Source organism: Macaca nemestrina, chromosome 7, assembly GCF_043159975.1.
Source record: "Macaca nemestrina isolate mMacNem1 chromosome 7, mMacNem.hap1, whole genome shotgun sequence".
Lineage (NCBI taxonomy): Eukaryota > Metazoa > Chordata > Mammalia > Primates > Cercopithecidae > Macaca > Macaca nemestrina.
Window position 1 is genome coordinate 32,726,832 of NC_092131.1, and position 23,468 is coordinate 32,750,299.

At 43.8% G+C, this 23,468-nt stretch overlaps 1 protein-coding gene across 1 annotated transcript in view; it reads left to right on the forward strand.

Moving 5' to 3' along the window:
* The first annotated feature begins 360 nt into the window (after nt 1–360).
* The window catches only part of LOC105495786 (transmembrane p24 trafficking protein 10), a 44,384-nt gene continuing 21,276 nt past the window's right edge, over nt 361–23,468 (forward strand). The window contains exon 1 of the mRNA XM_011765553.2: nt 361–639. Coding sequence (XP_011763855.1) covers nt 415–639 — 225 coding nt within the window. The 5' untranslated portion in view covers nt 361–414. The remainder of the gene's footprint in view (nt 640–23,468) is intronic.

Below are 23,468 nucleotides of genomic sequence, written 5' to 3' on the forward strand. Positions count from 1 at the left end.
CCAGCCGGCCGGTGGGCGGGCCCAGCAAAGGGCCTTGTGGCTGTTTCCTATTGGGGCTTGGTTGCTATGGTGTCACTCGCCTTTAAACTCGTGGGTACATCTTTCGGAAGTTAAAGGAGAATTACTTCCAGGGCTGCCCATACTTGCCATGGCCGACTTAGTAGTCACTAAGTTCAACGAAAATAAAACTTTTGCAACGGTATTCTATTAAAGCTTCTTTAACCACTTAAGTTTGTGGTTTTGACATGGTACCTATCCCTTCTTCCCTTTTCAAAAGATTCGCTACAGATTCTTTCTCTATTTGCCAGACTCCAAAATGGCGCGGACGGCATCAGTAGGTCAGAGGTGAGTCACGTGGGTCCTCCCGGTTCCGGCGCGGTAGAGGCCTTGGGTGGTGAACGAGTCTCCAGCACCATGTCTGGTTTGTCTGGCCCACCAGCCCGGCGTGGCCGTTGTCCGTTGGCGTTGCTGCTTTTGTTCCTGCTCTGCCCCAGCTTGGTCCTCGCCATCTCCTTCCATCTTCCCATTAACTCTCGCAAGTGCCTCCGTGAGGAGATCCACAAGGACCTGCTAGTGACTGGCGCGTACGAGATCTCCGACCAGTCTGGGGGCGCTGGCGGCCTGCGCAGTCACCTCAAGGTGCGGCACTGGGCGACATGGGGCCGGGAGGGAAGACTGCAGGCTTAGGCGAGGGGAGGCCCGGGTTCGGGGGAGTCGGGCGGGCGGAGGCCCGTGAGTTGTTCTCGCCTCTGGGGAGCGCAAAGGACGTGCGGTGGAGCCCGCCCCCTCACCCCGCTGGTTGCCTTTCGCGGGGCGGGGCTGGGCACCAAAGCCTGGGAACCCCAAGAAGGGCTGCGAGGCTTTGGCGGATGTGGTGACACCTGAGCTGGAGCGGTTGTTGTCAACGTCCTATACCAGTTTTGGTCTCAGATACCTTGAACCGTAACTTGGTTCTCCAAATAAGTGTTGGGATGTTGAATATTTATGGGAATTGGCATCATAAGATACCGCGATACCTGCAGGAAAGTAATGGAGACAAAGCTGTGATTAATAGAATGTTATTGAGCATCTGCTGTGTCAGTTACTGTGCTGCTTTGCATATATTACCGTTTGGTTCATGCACTATCCTATGAAGTAGATAGGTACTGTTAGCCCCATTTTACAAATGAGGAAACTGAGACTCAGAGGTAGAATAAACTAGTGTCACAGATGGAATAGATTCTTTTTTAAAAAATTATTATTATACTTTAAGTTCTAGGGTACATGTGCACAACGTGCAGGTTTGTTACATATGTGTACATGTGCCATGTTGGTGTGCTGCACCCATTAATTCGTCATTTACATTAGGTATTTCTCCTAATGTTATCCCTCCCCCATCCCCCCACCCCACGACAGGCCCCGGTGTGTGATGTTCCCCGTCCTGTGTCCAAGTGTTCTCATTGTTCAGTTCCCACCTATGAGTGAGAACATGCGGTGTTTGGTTTTCTGTCCTTGCGTTGGAAAAGATTCTTACTTAGTTTGGTAGTTAAGTATGTTGAGGGAAAAGCGCTGCAACCTTATTCCTTCCTTGTTTTAAATTCGTAATTTCTGTAATTGATTAAAGTCTATTATTGGTTACAAAATGGTCTCAGTCTCTAGTCCTTTTTCTTTGGTATACCAGAATCTGGACTTGGCTACTTTTATGTAAATACCAACTGTGCTCTTGGATGGTGACAACTACTACCATAATACTAGTTTGGTCCCATTCTGTAGCTAAGAGTAGCCTGGCCTGGTCTTTGAGACATTAATATAATTTGATATCTGTCAGTATTTGGTTGTATTTTAGGTAATTTTATTCGTTCACAATAAGTAAAGTGTCTTTTTTTATTTCTTTGTAACACAATGAGGCTTGCTTTTCTTATGCTAAATAGTAAGAAACATTTTTACCTTTTTTTTTTTTTTTGAGACGGAGTCTCGCTCCGTCGTCCAGGCTGGAGTGCAGTGGCACGATCTCAGCTCACTGCAGCCTCTACCTCCTGGGTTCAAGCGATTCTCCTGCCTCAGCCTTCCGAGTAGCTGGGACTATAGGCACCCGCCACCACACCCAGCTAATTTTTGTGTTTTTAGTAGAGATGACGTTTCACCATGTTGGCCAGGATGGTCTCGATCTCTTGACCACGATGGTGATCCGCCCGCCTTGGCCTCCCAAAGTGCTGGGATTACAGCCGTGAGCCACTGCGCCCGGCGGCCTCGTTTTTACTTTTTAATAGAGTTTCAGATATAATAAGACCGTTACTTATGTTAAAGTAGTGGAACCCAGTAGTGTGGTAATACATGTAGTTTATTTCTACTTTATTTGGGAGAGATAAACTATTTTCAGGGCAATTAATCTGTGACCCATCCTTTTATTATTCTCTTTGGGTACCAAACATCTCTCTACCCAGGAAAATAGTGATGGCATGATTTTAGAAGCTTAGACCTAGTGTTTCCCGGGTGGGAGATCATGCTTCCAACTCTTCAGAGGATGTTCATGGACTCAGGGAATTTCAGCAATGAAAGAGACCTTGCTCTCATCTCCACTGTTGCTGTCTGATTTGTTCTTATATTTTAAAGCCCTTCAGTGGCTCACTATTGCTTATTGATAGTTTAAATTTCTCAGCATGCTTTGTTGTGCTCTTCATGATCTGTTTCTGAGCTATATGTGTGGTCACTTCCCACTTTGCATTCTACATGGAGCCACCCTGAACAGTACCCTGAACTCACCTATTTTCTGAACTGTTTTTGTTTATGCCTTGACCTACTTATTAGACTGTTAGTATCCTCAGGGTAGGAACTATTTTCAGATTCATCTTTTCAAAAATGCCAGGCATATTACCTTGCTTCTAGTAAGTACTCTAAATAACAGGAAATGTAGTTTAGCATGGCCTTATGGGAATTACATTGAATCTAGGGCTGGTGAAGGGACCTCAACAGCAGGACTTTAGGCCGGGCTTGGTGGCTCATGCCTGTAACCCTAACACTTTGGGAGGCCGAGGCAGGTGGATCACCTGAGTTCAGGAGTTCAAGACCAGCCTGGCCAACATGGTAAAACCCGGTCTCTACTAAAAATACAAAAATTAGCTGGGCATGGTGGCATGTGCCTGTAATCCCAGCTACCTGGGAGGCTGAGGCAGGATAATCACTAGAACCTGGGAGGTGGTGGCTGCAATGAGCTGAGACTGTGCCACTGCACTCCAGCCTGGGCAACAGAACAAGACTCCATCTCAAAACAAAACCCAGCAGGACTTTGTGCATACACCCTAGCATTTTACCATCACTCAGTTGCTCTCCTGTGTCTGCTCTGTTCTTTTGCTACTAACCAGCTTAATGGAACTACAAGGGTCCTACAGCCAATTGCCAAATAGGTAATATAATTGAATAAATTGGACCAGGTATTTAAAAGAAACAACAGTGATGATAAATGGGAGAATAATTGGACGTAGTGGAAACTGTTATTAATTAGGGGTGACCAATACTCAGTTCTTGATGAGACTTGCCGTGCAAACATGTGGGCCCTTTTGCCACATGTGATTCTTCGGCCCACACGTGATTCGCTTCGCTTCTCTTCTGTTCTCTTCTCTTTTCTTCTTCTCCTCTCTTCTCCTCCCTTCTCCTCCCTTCTCCTCCCTTCTCCTCCCTTCTCCTCCCTTCTCCTCCCCCTCCTCTCCTCCCCTCCCCTCCCCTCCCTTCACCTCCCTTCACCTCCCTTCTCATTCCGCCTCCCAGACTGGAGTGCAGTGGCACCATCACAGGCTTACTGCAGCCTCGACCTCCCCAGGGCCCAGGTGATCCTCCTACCTCAGCCTCCTGAGTAACTGGGATTACAGGCACATGCCACCGTGCCCTGCTAGTTTTCATAATTTTTTTTGCAGAAATGGAGTTTCACCATGTTACCCAGGCTGGTCTCGAACTCCTGGATTCAAGTAATCCACCCACCGCAGCCTCCCAAAGTGCTAGGATTACAGGCATGAGCCATTGCACCCAGCCCACATCTGATTTTTCATATGAAATAGGAACACCAGATTTTGATGCGAAAGCTCCTGACTTAAATTTCACCAACCAGGTTTCAGCGCTGTAGAGCGTGGGTGCTCCCGGCTCACCTGAGGGCCATGGATCTTTGTTTTTTTTTTTTTTTTTTTGAGACGGAGTCTGGCTCTGTCGCCCAGGCTGGAGTGCAGTGGCCGGATCTCAGCTCATTGTAAGCTCCGCCTCCCGGGTTTACGCCCTTCTCCTGCCTCAGCCTCCCAAGTAGCTGGGACTACAGGCGCCTGCCACCTCGCCCGGCTAGTTTTTTTGTATTTTTTTAGTAGAGACGGGGTTTCACCGTGTTAGCCAGGATGGTCTCGATCTCCTGACCTGGCCATGGATCTTTGTTCTCACTACTGCTTTGCCACTCCATTTCCCTCAGTAAAATGGTTTGGCCCCCTGAAAATAAAAAAAATTCACCAGCCAGTTCTGATTGGTTTCGGCATTGATTTGTTTTCAGGGTTATAGAGAATAGTATAGTGAGTTCACCTTTCTACCCTTTACTTAGATTCAGCAGTTATCAGGATCTTTCCACACATGTCATCTTAACTGCTTCCACCATATCATTTCATGCTAAATTGTATTAAAGTAAATCCCAGATGTCATGTATTTCCGTCCTGCCTATGTCAGCATGCATCTCTTTAGAAATATAAACCACAGTGTTATGTGGCTAATCACACCTCATAAAATGAACAATGATGGCCAGGCGTAGTGGCTCATGCCTGTGATCCCAGCACTTTGGGGGGCCGAGGCGGGCGAATCACAAGGTCAGGAGTTCGAGACCAGCCTGAGCAACACGGTGAAACCCCATCTCTACTGAAAATAAAAAATTAGCTGGGCGTGATGGCACACATCCGTAATCCCAGCTGCTCGAGGCTGAGGCAGGAGAATTGCTTGAACCTGGGAGGTGGAGGTTGCAGTGAGCTAAGATTGTGCCACTGCATTCCTACCTGGGCTACAGAGTGAGACTGTGTCTCAAAAAAAAAAAAAAAGGAACAATGATTCCTTAATATCCTTAATACCCAGTCCATATAGTATGATCCCACTTGTCTCAAAAATATCTTTTTTTTTTTTTTTTTGAGACAGAGTCTCGCTCTGTAGCCCAGGCTGGAGTGCAGTGGCTGGATCTCAGCTCACTGCAAGCTCCGCCTCCCGGGTTTACGCCATTCTCCTGCCTCAGCCTCCCGAGTAGCTGGGACTACAGGCACCTGCCACCTCGCCCGGCTAGTTTTTTTTTTTTTGTATTTCTTAGTAGAGACGGGGTTTCACCGTGTTAGCCAGGATGGTCTCGATCTCCTGACCTCATGATCCGCCCGTCTCGGCCTCCCAAAGTGCTGGGATTACAGGCTTGAGCCACCGCGCCCGGCCAATTCTCTTCCAAGTGTCTAATCTAGAGCAATCTCCTCTTCCTCTCATCTCCTTTCTTACGCTTGCAATTGAATTGTTGAAGTCAATTGCTCTTAAAAGAATGTACAGCATTTTGGAGTTGTCTGTTTGCTTCCTGGAGGTGTCTTTTAACCAGTCCTTCCCTGTACTTTTTGTAAAAGGAATCAGCTGTAAAGATGTAACCAGAGGTACAGCAAACCACCATGGCACATGTATACCTATGTAACAAACCTGCATGTTCTGCACATGTACCCCCCCCCCCAGAACTTAGTGTTTAAAAAAAAAAAAAAAAAAAGATGTAACCAGATTCAGGTTTATCTTTTTGTCAAGAGTGTCACTGCAGGAACACACAGTACTTTTTGTGCCCCTGATTGCAGCTGCTAAGATTGATAAGTGGATTAAGGTGTGTCTTAGTGTCCTGTTGCTGTAACAAATTACCGCAGATTTGTGGCCTAAAACATCAGGGATTTGTCTTAATCGTTCTGAAAGTCAGAAGTCCTAAAATCAAGGTTTTGGCAGAGCCATGTTTCTTCTGAAGACTTTCATAGTGGGATGGGGATCAGTTTTCTTGCCCTTTCTAGCTTCTAGAGGCCACTTGTATTCTTTGATTCATATCTCCTTGCTCCATCTTTAAAGCCAGGCTGGTCGCGGTGGCTCTTGCCTATAATCCCAACATTTTGGGAGGCCAAGGCAGGCGAGTCACTGAAGGGTAGGAGTTTGAGACCAGCCTGGCCAACGTGGTGAAACCCTGTCTTCACCAAACATACAAAAATTAGCTGGTCATGGTGGTGCACACCTGTAATCCCGGCTACTCAGGAGACCAAGGCAGGAGAATCCTTTGAACCTGGGAGGCAGAGATTGTAGTGAGCTGAGATCGTGCCACAGCACTCCAGCCTGGGTGACAGAGCCATACTGTGTCTCAAAAAAAAAAAAAAAAAAAAAATTAAAGCCAGTAGCATAGTATCTTTAACTTTCTCCCTCTCCTTCCCTTTTCCATCCTCTGCTTTGTTCCTCACCACCCCTTCTCCCTCTCTTCCTCCCTCCCTCCCTCCCCGGCTATAATCATCTCATCTCATTCTCTTATCCACCTGCCTCCCTTGCTCTCTTATAAGGACCCTTGTGATAATCTTCTCCACCTCAAGACCCTTAATCTGATTTAATCACATCTGCACAATCCCTTTTGCCATGTAAGATAACACATTCATGGGTTCTAGGGATTAGGATGTGGACATCTTTGTGTGGGGGAGGCATTTTTCTCTCTGGTAATAGCCTGAAGCCTTCATTGTAAAGTTTCCCATTAACCTTTCACTTGGGAATCTGCTGATGACTACTGTGTGAATTTATTATTTCATTAAGGTTGTGAAATGATGATTTTCTAATTCTGTTACTCCTTCCATATTTATTAGCTGAAATTATTCTTAAGGAATTAATATCATCTGATTACCCTAAAATTTATCATTCATGTTGGTAGGATAAATGCAGAATTTATTCTAATTGATAATTGTCAGAGTAAGAGATTGTTGCCCTTGTCATTTTCATTGTTGTCCAAGAGTTTTTGGGTTTTTTTAAAAGTATTTTACTGAACTCTTTTTAATTGTTTGTTTCAACTTTTAGAGTCATTGTGTTTTAGGCAGTTGTTTCCATTCTTTATGCCCAATTTGTCCCTTTGGTTCCTTCATGTTGGCTCCTGTATTTTTTCGATATAATCCTGTTAGGTTTTGAGAGCATCCTTGTTTTCTGGCACGACAAAGTATTCTAGACTTATTTTGTATATGTCTATCCCCTGACCTCAGAACAACTGTTTCTCTGAGGAATTCTGGTTCCTTTTTGTGGGGATTGGTATTTGGAGACCACAAACTAGGTGTCATTTTTGAAAATGTAATATACCATGCAAGCCACAGAACACATTTGTGAGCAGATTCAGCCCACAGCAGCTTTCAGTCTTTTTCTTTTTCTTTTTTTTTTTTTTTTTGAGGCGGAGTCTCGCTCTGTCGCCCAGGCTGGAGTGCGGTGGCCCGATCTCAGCTCACTGCAAGCTCCACCTCCCGGGTTCCCGCCATTCTCCTGCCTCAGCCTCCCGAGTAGCTGGGACTACAGGCGCCGCCACCACGCCCGGCTAATTTTTTTGTATTTTTAGTGGAGACGGGGTTTCATTGTGTTAGCCAGGATGGTCTCGATCTCCTGACCTCGTGATCCGCCCGTCTCGGCCTCCCAAAGTGCTGGGATTACAGGCTTGAGCCACCGCGCCCGGCCTCAGTCTTTTTCATAGTGTCCGTTCACTTAGTTCCACTTTTTTTTTTTTTTTTTTTTTTGAGACAGAGTCTCGCTCTGTCACCCAGGCTGGAGTGCAGTGGCGCGATCACTGCAAGCTCTGCCTCCCGGGTTCACATCATTCTCCTGCCTGAGCCTCCCGAGTAGCTGGGACTACAGGCACCCGCCACCACGCCTGGCTAACTTTTTGTATTTTTAGTAGAGATGGGTTTTCACCATGTTAGCCAGGATGGTCTCAATCTCCTGACCTCATGATCCTCCCACCTCAGCCTCCCAAAGTGCTGGGATTACAGGCGTGAGCCACTGCGTCTGGCCGCCACTTTTTCTTATATTTTGATGACTGCTTCAGGGATTCTGTCTATGCATCATTTTAGCTCCTGAAGTGCAACTCCTGAGTGCCAGAGCTCCTTTTCATATGCTAGGCCACATTCTAGGTCTCAGGTCAGCCAATGGATTGTTTTGTCTTTGGTCACTTTTCCACCCTTGGTTTAGGCAGCCGTGGTTTAATTTGAGATAGGATAAGAACTGGAGACTGGTGCAGAACCTGGCCAGCTGAGCTTAGCATTTGGTGGTTGTGCTGAATGAGGCAGTCTTTTTTTTTTTGAGATGGAGTTGCACTCTTTTTGCCCAGGCCGGAGTGCAATGGTATGATCTTGGCTCATTGCAACCTCTGCCTCCCAGGTTCAAGCAATTCTCCTGCCTCAGCCTCCCAAGTAGCTGGCATTACAGGTGCATACCACTACTCCTGGCTAATTTTAGTATTTTTAGTAGAGACGGGGTTTGACAATGTTGGCCAGACTGGTGTCAAACTCCTGACCTCAGGTGATCCGCCTGTCTCCCAAAGTGCTGTGATTACAGGCATGAGCCACTGTGCCCGGCTTGAGGCAGTCTTTCTTATAAGGCTCTCTGAATGTAGTGCCTTGGTAATCTGTCTGATTCACCTTCTTTCTATCTAGGAAAATCTTAGTATCTAGTGAATGCACCTATGTTATCATGTACCACTCTGTGTTGCAGTTGTGTATTTGCCCATGTCCTGGGATAAACTATAAGCTGCTTGAACAGAGACTAGGTTTCATTCATCATTGCAATGCTTGTCTAATATAAGGCCTGGCACATAGTAGGACTTCATCCTAAGGAATTAGTGAACACATGAACAAGCACTGTCCTTGCCTCATCTCTGATCTTTCCCTCTTCCATTCTCTTTATTTCCTTCCTCCCACTCTGACTCTAGCTATACTGAACACCTTACAGTTCTTTGAATATAATGTGCTCGTAACCTGGATCAGTGTTTGACTTTCTGTGTCCCCTATGTGTGCCTCATTGGCTTATAACTTTTTTTCCCCTCACCAAAAGCTGTAGGAAAAGATACTGTAGTATATATACCATTACCTCCTGTTTTACATGGCACTTTTCACATAGTGTAGTGTTTACTTTGTGAGCTGTTTAATGTCTTACTCATCTTTGTGTCTTTAGTTTAACATACACATTGTTGTACAACTGAGTTAAACATATTAGTCTTCTTGAGAAGCCTTGTGGTATAGTAGAGACTAGATCTGAAGTAAGATAGATTTGGTTCAGATCCCGGCAGCTCCACCACTTAAAGGGTATGTGGGTCTTGCAAGGATTACTTAGCCCTTCTTCTCTGATCCTGTTTCTGTAATACAGGAATCGTAGAGCTCATAAACTTGTTAGAAGGACTGATTGAGATGGGTGAGGTTTTTATTGTGCAGGGCCCATTATGGCGCTCCATAGATGTTAGTACTCTTTTCTTTCTTCTGTATCGAATGAAAATTGAATTACTCCTCAGAGCCCCTCGTGCTATATGTCATTGAAATAACTAGATATGGAGTATTTTAATGAGAGGAATTATGAGTAGTTTGTTTGTGATTCTTTCATTCATTCAACAAATATTTATTTAATATTTAGTATGTGTCAGACCTGGCTGAGAATATGGGGATAAACAGGGGGCAAGGTGCTCGAGCTCTCGTGGGGAACAAAGACAAAAGACAAGTTAAAAGAATAGAATTTCAGGTAGTGATGAGCACTATAATGAAAGTTCAGGCACTAGGGAGCAGGGGGTGACTGATGGGTTAAAGGGTGTTTGAGTGGTCAGGGGAGGCCTTTCTGAACAGAGAGAGAGAAATGGATTGAAATGATGGGTGGTCCTCTCCTGCAAAGATTTCTACTTAAGGCCTATGTTGAGATGTATTTTGTGTTAAGATTTCCAAACTGAGTTTATTCCATACTTTCCTACTCATTTCACAAAGTGAGGCTAAATCAAGCTAACTAGTGTCAGGTATAAAGACTTTGCTGCACATAATTGAAGCAGGAAGTATCAACTCATCATTTACAGTGAATGTAGAAGTTTCCCCCATTACTTCAGGTCCATAATAAAAGCCTGTTGTAGGGACTCAAAAATTTGGGTAATATTTTTATTATTATTTTGCTCTGGCTGGAGTGCAATGGCATGATCATAGCTCGCTGCAATCTCAAACTCCTGGCCTCAAGTGATCCTCCCACCTCTACCTCCCAAAGCACTGAGATTATAGGCGTGAACCCCTGCACCTGGCTGAAAATTTGGATTTTTTTTTTTTTTTTTTTTTTTTTTTTTTGAGACGGAGTCTTGCTCTGTCGCCCAGGCTGGAGTGCAGTGGCCGGATCTCAGCTCACTGCAAGCTCCACCTCCCGGGTTTACGCCATTCTCCTGCCTCAGCCTCCTGAGTAGCTGGGACTACAGGCGCCCGCCACCTCGCCCGGCTAGTTTTTTGTCTTTTTTAGTAGAGATGGGGTTTCACCGTGTTAGCCAGGATGGTCTCGATCTCCTGACCTCGTGATCCACCCGTCTCGGCCTCCCAAAGTGCTGGGATTACAGGCTTGAGCCACCGCGCCCGGCCGAAAATTTGGATCTTATACCCAGTTATGATTTCAGTCCTTCCCAACTAGCTTGTAGATAAGAAAGCCAAACAGATCCCTTAAAGAGTTCAGCCTTGAGTCATAGGCCTACCACAACTCAAGCCTAAAAATTATGAAGAAGTAACTCGGCAGTTGGGAAACTATTGGCTTATAACTTCTTTTTTCCCTCACCAAAAACTGTATGAAAAGATGCTACAGGCCAGGCATGAGGAGAGGGAGGAGGGAGTAGAGAAGGGCGGTGGTGGGGTGGGGGGTGCGGAGGAGAAAGAGAGAGAGGCAGAGGGGAGAAGAGGCAGGGGAGGGAGGAAGGAAGGAAAAGATGGTATATATGCTATAGTTTTCAGATTATTTTGTTTGGAATTACTGTATTTCAGCTTTTTTATTACTGGTATTTGTACTGAGGTCTGTACTGTGCTGACAAGGAGAAACAGTAGGATGCTTCGGCTGGGTGCAGTGGCTCACACCTGTAATCCCAGCACTTTGGGAAGCCAAGGTGGGTGGATCACGAGGTCGGGAGAACGAGACCATCCTGGCCAACAGGGTAAAACTCTGTCTCTACTAAAAATACAAAAATTAGCCAGGCGTGGTGGTGTGCGCCTGTAGTCCCAGCTACTCAGGAGGCTGAGGCAGGAGAGTTGCTTGTACCCGAGAGGCGAAGGTTGCAGTGAGCCGAGATCATGCCACTGCACTTCCAGCCTAGGCGACAGAGTGAGACTCCGTCTCAAAAAAAAAAAAAAAAAAGGAATAGGATACATGTTGCTCTGTCATCAAAATGAACCATCCTTTTTATCAATAACGATCCATGAACCCTTACTTACGCCAGACTTTTTCTGTAGGGAAAAATATGGCCCTTTTAGCGTGAATGTAATGTGACTATTGTCCACTGGGTTAGAAACAGGTCAATAAATAGATGGTTCAGTACAGAAGGCTAATTGGTACATTAACATTTAATAATATAAATCGAATTTCTTTTTGTACTACATACAAAGTTCCTAGCTTTTAATTATAACTTGACCTTGTGCTTCCTTCTCCATGAAAGTTAAAGGATACATTACTTCATTTAAATCTCTCTTATTCAGTAAACAGTTGTCTATAGCCTTCTCTGTTTTGAACTGATCTAGAGAAGGGGGCTGCTTCCAGTTTGGAATTCCTACACCATATCTTTATGCTGACTTCTGAAGACTGAGTCTGGTTTCTAGGAAAGTGGAACAAATATGTAAAGGTAACCTAGTAGGGATGCAGTGACTTCTATGCTGTTTCTTGTGTGAATTGCTGACTGGTAGTTTGATCCTAAGCCATTGCCCCCATACGCATATACAGTCTGGCAGCCTGGACAGTAGAGCCCTCTGTGAAATCAGCCAGCTGGCCACAGACCCGAACTTGGGCTCCCAAACAAGTCTCCGACTTGAAGGAGGTTGATGTCATCTGCTTTATCCTGTGCTCCCAACCTCATTGTTCAACATAAAATGTGGGAAATCAAGGGACTAGTTGTTAAGAAAGAACAAGGCTTTGTTTGTGCCCGTAATAAAAGGGTCACGCTGGAGGTTTTTACCGTAAATAACTTTGGAACAGTATGAAAAAAAACATTTGATCTGGCTTCACCCCCGCAGTAGTATTGTTAGGGCAGCAACTGGTCTTTCGTTCTCATTCCCCTCCTTTCCTCCCTCTCTTTCTCCCCTTTTCTCCTCCCCCCCACTCCTCCCCCAAGTCAAGCATGACGTATTGCCTGTGTTAACTTAATGTAGCAAATGCTGATAGAAGCAGGAAGAGAGCATCTATCCATTATCATGCCAGTGCCTGGAAATTTGCTATTTCTGGTTTTCAGCACTTCTAGAAAAAGCCTCCCAGTCTCGATCATATTTTAGCTTAAGCAATACTTATGTACTATGTTATACTATCAGTGAACTGTACTAGAAATTTGAAAGAATTTAGTGTTGCCAAGTGCTGCTTGGGGGGTAAGTTTGACTTTGTTCTGGGTAAAATCTAGATGTGATCGTTTTATTTCAGGAATATACTTGATAGACTTTGTACATGCTTTTGTTTAAAAGATCAGCTTAAATTCATTTTATGCCCATTAAATATAGCACCTAAGCCATCAGAGTTTATGTTTTTCATTTTTGAGATACAGTGGTCCCTTTTGAAAGTGTTTCTGAAGCTGGACGCAGTGGCTCACGCCTGTAATCCCAACACTTTGGGAGGCTGAGGCGGGAGGATCATGAGGTCAGGAGTTCAAGACCAGCCTGGCCAACATGGTGAAACCCCGTATCTACTAAAAATATAAAAATTAGCCATGCGTGGTGGCGTCCGCCTGTATTGCCAGCTACTCGGGAGGCTGAGGCAGGAGAATCGCTTGAACCTGGGAGGCAGAGGTTGTGGTGAGCCAAGATCACGCCGCTGCACTCCAGCCTGGGTAACAGAGCGAGACTGTCTGAAAAAAAAAAAAAGAAAAGAAAAAGAAAGTGTTTCTGGTACTGTTTTTCTATCTAAAACCATAGCATCTTTAATGAGCTGGTGTTCTTTCTGCTTTTTTATATCTTAGGGGAATAGACCCTTTGGCTCAGTATTCACTTGTGAATTTTTATGAAGTGAAGAGTAGAGATAATTATATATGCAGCCTCAATCCTCTTTTCCCCCCCCATATCTAATGTTGGATTCTTCATGTAGTTTATTCCTTATTAAGTTAAAAACCACATACAGGAAAAGCTGGCATCATCTTGGATTCCTTACTGTCTCTTTTTATCAGCTAAAAGGATCAAACATCTGCTTTGTTAAGCATTTTGTATCCTTTCATTTTCTAAATCTTGCTGCTGCTTCCTTGAGAGTGTACCTGACTACCCCTTTCTCTCTGTTTCCAGGCAATAGCCATTTGGGCCCTAATCATGCCTGGATTTAGTGAACATAGCATAATTTATCTAGTTTGCCATCCATTAGTACTGTTAGGTTAGAAAATATGGTTAATGGGCCAGGCACGGTGGCTCACGCCTGTAATCCCAGCACTTTGGGAGGCTGAGGCGGGCAGATCACGAGGTCAGGAGATGGAAACCATCCTGGCTAACGATGTGAAACCCTGTCTCTACTAAAAATACAAAAAATTAGCTGGGTGTGGTGGCGGGTGCCTGTAGTCCAGCTATTCGGGAGGCTGAGGCAGGAGAATGGCGTGAACCCAGGAGGCGGAGTTTGCAGTGAGCCGAGATCGTCCAGTTCACTCCAGCCTGAGCGACAGAGCGAGACTCCATCTCAAAAAAACAAAAACAAAAACAAACAAACAAAAAAACAGAAAATATGGTTAATGGACCAGACGTGGTGGCTTACGTCTGTAATCCTAGCACTTTGGGAGTCCGAGGCAGGCGGATCACAAGGTCAGGAGTTCGAGACCAGCCTGGCCAACATGGTAAAACCCTGTCTCTACTAAAAATAAAAAATAAAAAATTAGCCGGGCCTGGTGGCGTGCACCTGTAGTCCCAGCTACTCGGGGAGGCTGAGGCAGGAGAATCGCTTGAACCCAGGAGACGGAGGTTGCAGTGAGCTGAGATCGTGCCACTGCACTCCAACCTGAGCAACAGTGCAAGTCTCCATCTAAAAAAAAAAAAAAAAATGGCCTGGGCATGGTGGCACGCATCTGTAGTCCCAGCTACTGTGGAGGCTGAGGCACAAGAATTGCTCGAACCCGGGAGGCAGAGGTTGCAGGGAGCCGAGATAGTGCCACTTTACTCCAGTCTTTACGACAGAACGACTCTGTCTCAAAAGAAAAAGGGAAGAAAATATGGTTAATGATCTAAATATTTATGGAGTTCTGAGTTATCACCAACAAACAGTTACAACAATAATATAACACCTCTCGAATGCCTGCTATGTGAGAAACACTGTTCCAGGCAGTTTACCTGTGTAACATTTAATCCTCACAGTAGCTGGGCATGGTGGTATGTCCTTGTAATCCCAGCTACTCAGGAGGCTGACACCAGAGGATCTCTTGAGCCCAGGAGTACACGACCAGCTGGGCAACACAGTGAGACCCTACTAAAAAAAAAAAATTCTCACAATAACCGTATGATGTATGTACAACTGTTGTCCTTATTTTACAAATGAGGTAGAGGAGTTAAGGAACATGCCCAAGTGTTTACAGCTGGTAAATGGCATGCCTGTGATTTGAGCACAGACCAGAAAGTCTGACTCTAGAACCTTCCATCTTAAAAGTACTATGTTGTACGGTCTCTGAGAGAGAGAAAAGGCTAGATATTCCTGTTTCCGTTCTTTTTTTTTTTTGAGACGGAGTCTCACTCTGTCACCCAGGCTGGAGTGCAGTGGCGCGATCTCGGCTCACTGCAACCTCTGCCTCCTGGGTTCAAGTGACTCTGCTGTCCCAGCTGCCTGAGTAGCTGGGACTACAGGTGCGTGCCACCATGCTTGGCTAGTTTTTGTATATTTAGTAGAGACGGGGTTTCACTGTGTTAGCTAGGATGGTCTCGAACTCCTGACCGCAAGTGATCTGCCCGCCTCGGCCTCCCAAAGTACTGGGATTACAGGCGTGAATTACTGCGCCTTGCCTGTGAGTTTTTTGTTTGTGTGTTTGTTTTGAGACTGGGTCTTGCTCTGTCACCCAGGCTGAAGTGCAGTGACATGATCACAACTCACTGCAGCCTTGACCTCCTGGGATCAGGCAGTTCTCCTGCCTCAGCCTTCTGAGTAGCTGGGACCACACCCAACGAATTTTTTTTTTTTTTTTTAATTATTTGTAGAGGCAGGGTCTTCCTGTGTTGCCCAGGCTGGTCTCAAATTCCTAGACTCAAGTGATCCTCTCCCTTTGGCCTCCTAAAGTGCTGGGATTACAAGGTGTGAGCCAGTGGGCCTGGCGGACCTCGTGAGTTTTGAGGACCCTGGCCAAGTATTTTGTAGGATGCCCTCTATTGAGCATTTGTCACATGTTTTTCTCACGATAAGCTGAGGTTATGGGTTTTGGGGAGGAAGACCATAGAGATAAAGTGTCATTTTTTTTTTCTTGTCAAAACCATGATTCACTTGTAAAGTGTCATTTTCATCACATGGTATCAGCATGATTTGTCACCGTTGATACTGCCGTTGATCATTTGGATGAATTAGTGTTTGTCAGGTTTCTTCACTATACAATTATTCTTTTCTTTCCTTTTTTCCCCCTTAATGATGTTTTGGTCAGTCCACTACAGAGTTACTCTTTTTTCCCCCTTTCTATACTGTGTTCTTTAGAAGGAAGTCACTTTATGTAGCCCACACTTAAGGAGTGGGGAGTTATGCTTCACACTCCTTACGGATGCCTACATAATTTATTTGAGAATCTTCACGGAAGATTTGTCTCTCTTCCTTATTTATTTATTTAATCAATCATTTATATGTAAGTGTAGATTCATGGATGTTTACTGTGTACTTTGGATTATAAATCAGTACTGTATTTTATTGCTCTAATTGTTTCAGCTTTAGCTATTGGGAGCTCTTTAGGCTCCTGTTTCCCTTTGACATACCCTCATTCTTGTATTTTTTGGATTTTGATTTTTGTTTGTTTGTTTTGAGATGGGGGCTCGCTCTGTCACCCATGCTGGAGTGCAGTGGCACAATCTTCTCCCACTGCAACCTCTGCCTCCCGGGTTCAAGTGATTCTCATGCCTCAGCTTCCCGAGTAGCTGCAATTACAGGTGCGTGCCACCATACCTGGCTAATTTTTGTATTTTTAATAGAGATGGGGTACCTCCATGTTGGCCAGGCTGGTCTTGAACTCCTGACCTTAAATGATCTGCCCCCCTCGACCTCTGGTTTTTGTTTTTGAGCACTTTCTTACTTTCTGGCACTATAAGATGCTCCAGGCTCATTTTGTACATTTCCTTCCTCAGTCTTAGGATCATTTATCCAAGGAGCCCTGGTTGCTTTTATTGGAGAAGGGAATTAAGTCTGGGTGGATAGTTTTATTTTTAAGGCATCTTTTTCTGGTACTGTTTTTTTTTTTTTTTTAAACTCAGTCGTGCTAGCAAGTGGCCAAAAGTAGTCCCATCCTTCCTGCAACTCTAGAATAAGGCTGGAATTCTGTGAGCAGCCAGAGTGGGCTAGGATGGGGAGAAATGTAGTGCTTAGGGGCAGGGCAGAGAACCAGGTCTCACCTCTGCATTAGATCAGGTCATTCATTGTTAGGGAGGTTCACTAAAAGAACTCATTTGAACTGTGCTTGTATCTTTAGCGAGATCATGGTTGAAAATGAAGAGTCTGTTAGTTACAGTCCTTCTACAAGGACCTTCCTGATAAATGGTTGTTCGTGGTTACTTCCAGGAAAATTGTCCCTGAGATAAATTTGTGAGCTTTCATCAGAAAACAAATGATGTCTCTTTAATCTTTTAATTTTGGCTTCCAGAAAGCTTGGAACCAAATTTATTATACAGTTATCATTTGCTCAATTCAGGTTCTTGATAAGACTTATTTCTTCCCTCAGGTGAACTCTATTTCATTTTATTCCTAATTGCCTTATTGACCTAAGCTACTTATAGATCCTTTTAAAGTTTTATTTTGAATGTTTGGTAAAGGAATGAGAGCAATTTCAGTAGCAGGACCTGCTCAAAAATCTGTTTCCAGCCACTGCCTAGCATGGTCCAAGAAAATCCAATTTTAAATGAGTTTATCTTCCCAGTTACCTGTTTTCTCATTTCTCACAGGCTCAGTGTGAGTATTCACATATTCTTGACATCACCTACTCTGCATATAAAATTAACACTTTTTTTTCCTGTTTTTTTTTTTTTTTTTTTTTTTGAGATGGAGTCTAGCTTTGTCACCCAGGCTGGAGTGCAGTGGCACGATCTTGGCTCACTGCAACCTCCGCCTCCCAGGTTCAAGCGATTCTCCTGCCTCAGCCTTCTGAGCAGCTGGGATTACACGCACCTGCCACCATGCCTGGCTAATTTTTTATTTTTGGCAGAGACAGGGTTTTGCCGTGTTGGTCAAGCTGGTCTCAAACTCCTGACCTCAAATGACCCGCCTGCCTTGGCCTCCCGAAGTGCTGGGATTACAGGTGTGAGCCACCATGCCCATCCCCCTACTTTTTAAGTTGTGAACTTTGGTTTGCTTTTCTTCAGAAGGTGACATCTAGAAACAGATCTTTATTCCCATTCCTTGATGTCATATGGGCAAATTTTATAGCTCGGTATTACCTTTGTTTAATTAAAGAACTTTATGATTATTATTATAAGTATTTATTGTTAAAAGGGAAGAAAATAATCCTTTTAAGGTCTTGCTGTTATAGTAGGTAAAAGTAGCAGTTATTGATTCACCAAGGTGGTTCTCTAGGACAGTTTACGAAGAAAAAAAAAAACCTCTCAATTCTTGAGAAACCAGATGGCCTTTTAAGGTGATCTATAATTAGAACATTTTAATTAAAGGAAATTAAGCTATCATTTTAGCCTATTAGACTTTGCTGGCTCTGGTTAGTCATTGAGCTTGGCCCAGTTTCCTATTCCCTAATTTTAGCTACCTGGTTTATGTAATGATGTTGGGGTTGGAAGATATGATTTTTGTTTTGTTTTGTTTTTCTTTAAGACTAATGTCTTGGCTCCTAAATAACTACAAAGTTATACAAACTAGATAGGAAACGCACTGATTTTCAGAAAAATCCTGAGATGTTTTAGAATGCCCAAACAGTCCATATGAGTGAGCCCCACCTGAAAGTTCAGTTGTCAGGTTGCCTGCCTGGATTTCCAAATATCCGGATAAATTCCCTCGTGTAGTTGTGTCATCTGAAGGTTATAGGGAGTGTAGCCATGTGGAGGCCCTGGGGGAACTTCCAGTATCATCACACACTATTTCTGGGAGGTAAATTTCGTGTTGATAAAAGGTGCAGGCTGCAGTGGTGCGCCCTTTGCCTTCAGCCTCTTGAAATGAATTTCAGTTTTTGCTTTAAAATGAGTCTTTAATGTTCTTCGGATGTCATAGAAGAGACAATGCAAATGGTTCTTCTGTGATTGCAGTTCCTCAGTACAGTGTGGTAGAGGACAATTTAAATAGTATTTACCCCTTTGGAGTACCAGTTGGAGATGTGATTTTCCTGGAGTCTTTCAGAAAAACATAGCAGATTTCTTAATTCATTTTGTAAGATACTTTTAGCAATGCCTTAAGAGTTTTATGACCTGCATTTAAGCTCCTTTATAATGTAGAGAGACTCCTCTCCTTAAAACAAAAAAAAGTTTTTGAAGGACACTGTTCATATCTTGGAGGAACCAATCTATTCTTCCAGGAAATAAAGTGGTTGGGCAAATGTGTGCCAAATCCTGCAAGCACTGTTAAATTCAGTTGTTTGTCCTAGGCCAATGACTTAGTCTGTTTCCTTGCCTTAGCATGGAGATGATGAAATCTGTGATGACTCTTTTCAGTACTTTCACCTTGATGCTTATTCCAGGCTGTCCTCTACCAGTTTTACTTACATTTAGACATTTTCAGCAACCTGTAATTCTTAATTAACTTCTTCCTTCAGAATTAAGCCAATGCAATGAGCAAATCTGGAAAGTCATGTTACCCAAGTTCTATTTGTCTGCAACTTTATTCATAGGAAAAAAGTCCAAATCCAAATTAGGGTTTCTAGATTGGCTTGGAATGTGAAAAATCTGTTATTCCTGCTGTCTACCTTTTTGAACTTCTTCTTTGCTCTTAAATTTTGTCTTTATGCTTTATGAAGTGAGAATCTTGGGGAAGTGAGTATCTTTGTGGGTCAACTGATTCTGAAGAAAGTAAGAGAGGCATCATACTGATGACTACACATTACTTTGTGATGGTTAGTTCTCAGATCTTTTTGACTTACATGTGTGTATCCAAGGTTCTAAAGTACTTTATTTATTTATTTATTTATTTTGAGATGGAATTTCACTCTTGTTGCCCAGGCTGGAGTGCAATGGCGCGATCGCGGCTCACCACAACCTCTGTCTCCTGGGTTCAAGCGATTCTCCTGCCTCAGCCTCCCAAGTAGCTGGGACTACAGGCGTGCACCACCATGCCCAGCTAATTTTTGTATTTTTAGTAGAGGCAGGGTAGGATGGTCTTGATCTCTTGACCTCATGGTCCACCCGCCTTGGCCTCCCAAAGTGCAGGGATTATAGGTGTGAGCCACTGTGCCCGGCCTGAGGTAGTTTTTCAAATATTGGGATTGCTTGTAAATATTTTAAAATTAGGAGATTTCAAATAAAAGTTAAAATATCTACCTTCTCTTGAAAAACCAGATGATCTGAAAACCTGGAGTGCCATGGCAGTCACTGGCTTTTCCTATGACACAGGCCATCTTTTCTAGTTTGCTATGTATGGCTTGTGCTGGTCCAGTATCAGTATGTTTCTCACTTGATCTCTGTGGGCATTTACTTTTTGGTTTTGTCCTGTAGACGCTACCTCCTTAAAATCCCTCAAACTCTTCAGTTCATGGGTTACTAAAATTTTTTTAATTAAATAAAATTGTTTAATTAAATACAATTTAATAAACTTTTAAAAATTAAATAAAATTTAAAATTATTTTAATTAAATAAAATCTGTCCCCTCTCTATACTGAAGGCCCTTCTCCTTTCTTGGCTGGAGTACTGGAATAGTGTCCCAGCCCACCTTCTTATCTCTAGGGTTGTCTCTCTCTTGTCTGTCTCCATAGTACTGGTAGCTTCACCTTTCTGAACTGTACATTGACTCACATCATTCTGTTTCAAATTCCTTATTGCCTTTCCACTTTGTACTAAATGAAGCTTAAACTCCTTAGCATGCTACTCTAGTTCTACATGATCGGGCCAGTACCTCTCCAGGCACTTAACCTCTCCGGGCCTCAGTTTCCTCCCATGAAACATGGGGGCAATAATTCTTGCCAGTAGAGTTATAGTGAGGATTAAATTTAAAATGCTTATAAAGCAGCAACACAGTATATGACACTTAGTAAGTCTTCAGTAAATACTAGCTATTAGTAATATGATAATACCATATTTTTGTTTATGTTTTTCTGAACCCAGGCCTTCATATTTGCTGTCTCTTCTACCCTGAATGTCTTTACCCCTCTTTCCCTTGATTGAAATTCATCCTTTAGGACTCAGCTCATGTGTTACCCACTCCTAGATACACTCCCTGACCCTCCATAATCCCATGGCACTTGTGCATACCTCTGGTAGCATGCCTTGCACATTGCAGTGAAACGCTCTCTTAGCTTTATTGAGGTATAATTGACAAATAAAAATTGTTTATATTCAAGATATATAATGTGATGTTTTGGTATACATATACATTGTGAAGTGAATGCCACAATCAAGCTAATTAACATATTTTATCACCCCATACAAATGTCTAACAAATACATTAAAAGTTCCCCAGTATCGCTAACCATCAGGCAAGTGCAAATCGAAACCACTATGAAGGCATCTCATTTCTTATCACCCTCCTCGCCTCATTTAGACTCATAAGCCCTTTGAAGACAGGAACTATCTTACTCATACTTGTATCCCAGTGACCAGCACAGGTCTAGGTATCTTAAATGTTTGACAAATTAGGCCAGGCATGGTGGCTCACACCTGTAATCCCAGCAGTTTGGGAGGCCAAGGCAGGTGGATCACTTGAGGTCAGGAGTTCGAGACCAGCCTGGCCAATATGGTGAAACCCCATCTCTACTGAAAACATAAAAATCAGCCGGGCGTGGGGACACATGCCTGTAGTCCCAGCAACTTGGGAGGCTGAGGTAGGAGAATCACTTGAATCTGGAAGGCAGAGGTTGCAGTGAGGGTAGATTGCGCCACTGCACTCTAGCCTGAGTGACACAGAGAGACTGTCTCAAAAAAAAAAAAAAGGCCAGGTGCGGTGGCTTACGCCTGTAATCCCAGCACTTTTGGAGGTCAAGGCGGGTGAATCACAAGGTCAGGAGATGAGGACCATCCTGGCTAACACAGTGAAACCCCGTCTCTACTAAAAATACAAAAAATTAGCCACGCGTGGTGGCATGGGCCTGTAATCTGAGGCAGGAGAATCGCTTGAACCCAGGAGGCGGAGGTTGCAGTGAGCCGAGATCGCACCACTGCACTCCAGCCTGGGTAACAGAGCGAGACTGTCTCAAAAATAAATAAATAATAAAAATAAATTTAAAAGTTTGCCAAATTAGTAAATGGTGCTAGATGGCAGAAGACAGTTGACTAATACTAACTACTGTTTATTAGGGAATTTAGATGTGCCAAAAAACTTTTTTTAGTTGATCTATCATTTCAAATTTATCTAGTAGTGATAACTTTTCTTTATTATCAATTTTTTCCAAAATAAAATAGCTTTATTATTATTTTTTAACATAAGTGATCCAGTGATACATGTCTTTTTTTTTTTTTTTTTTTTTTTTTGAGACAGAGTCTCACTGTGTTGCCCAGGCTGAAGTGCAGTGGCACGGTCTCGGCTCACCACAACTTCCGCCTCCCGGGTTCAAGTGATTATCCTGCCTCAGCCTCCAAAGTAGCTGGGATTACAGGCGCCCAATACCACGCCTGGCTAATTTTTGTGTGTGTGTTTTTAGTAGAGACAGGGTTTCACCATGTTGACCAGGCTGGTCTCAAACTCCTGACCTCAGGTGATCCGCCTGCCTCGGCCTCCCAAAGTGCTAGGATTACAGGCGTAAGCCACTGCACCTGGCTGAGCCACCATGCCCGGCTACATGTCTTTTTAAAAAATGGAAAAAAAGGCCAGGCACAGTGGCTCATGCCTGTAACCCCAGCACTTTGGGAGGCTGAGATGGTTGGATCATGAGATCAGGAGATCGAGACCATCCTGACCAACATGGGGAAACCCCGTCTCTACTAAAAATACAAAAAAATTAGCTGGGCGTGGTGGTGGGTGCCTGTAGTCCCAGCTACTCGGGAGGCTGAGGCAGGAGAATCACTTGAACCCGGGAGGCAGAGGTTGCGGTGAGCCGAGATCACGCCACTGTACTCCAGCCTGGGGACACAGTAAGACTCCATTTCAAAAAAAAAAAAAAGAAAAAAAAGTAAAAATATAAAGAGAAAGTCTCACCCCTCAGAAATAACTACTGTTATAAAGTACTTTTAAATATATAAGCTTAAATGTGTGCTACTTAATTTTCCTGATTAAAATTTCCCCTTAAAAGAATAGCATTAGAACATCCAGTTTAATGTAATGAAGCCACTACTTTTGTGTTCCACATTGCAAAGTAGCTTCCAGTCTTAAGTGATGAAATATGCTTTCTACTAAGACAGCCGCGTACTCTAGAAATGAAGGCTGAGATCCAGGCTGTTAAATTACCGTGGAATTCCCTTGCTTTGTATGTGGCTGTTTACTTCCCAGTATATGCCCTTTCTTCTGTGCTGATAGGCTGTTCTTTGGTAATAGAGCAGTTTAAGTCTGAAGAACTAAAGCTAAGGATCTAGAAGAAAGGAATAATCATTTATGGAAGCCAAGGATATCTTTTTTTTTTTTTTTAGGATAAATTTCTCTCCTTTTTTTTGTTTTGTTTTTGTTTTTTTGAGACAGGGTCTTGCTCTGTCACCCAGGCTGCAGTGACAGAGCAAGCTTCCTAGTAGCTGGGACTATAGGTGCACACCACCATGTCTGGCTAATTTTTGTAGAGATGGGGTTTCGCCATGTTGCCCAGGTTGGTCTTGAACTCTTTTTTTTTGAGATGGAATCTCACTCTGTCATCTGGGTTGGAGTGCAGTGGCACAATCTTGGCCCACTGCAACCTCTGCCTCCCAGATTCAAGCGATTCTCCTGCCTCAGCCTCCCGAGCAGCTGGTACTATAGGCATGTACCAGCCACTATGCCCAGCTACTTTTTGTGTTTTTAGTAGAGATGAGGTTTCTCCATGTTAGTTAGCCAGGATGGTCTCGATCTCTTGAACTCGTGAT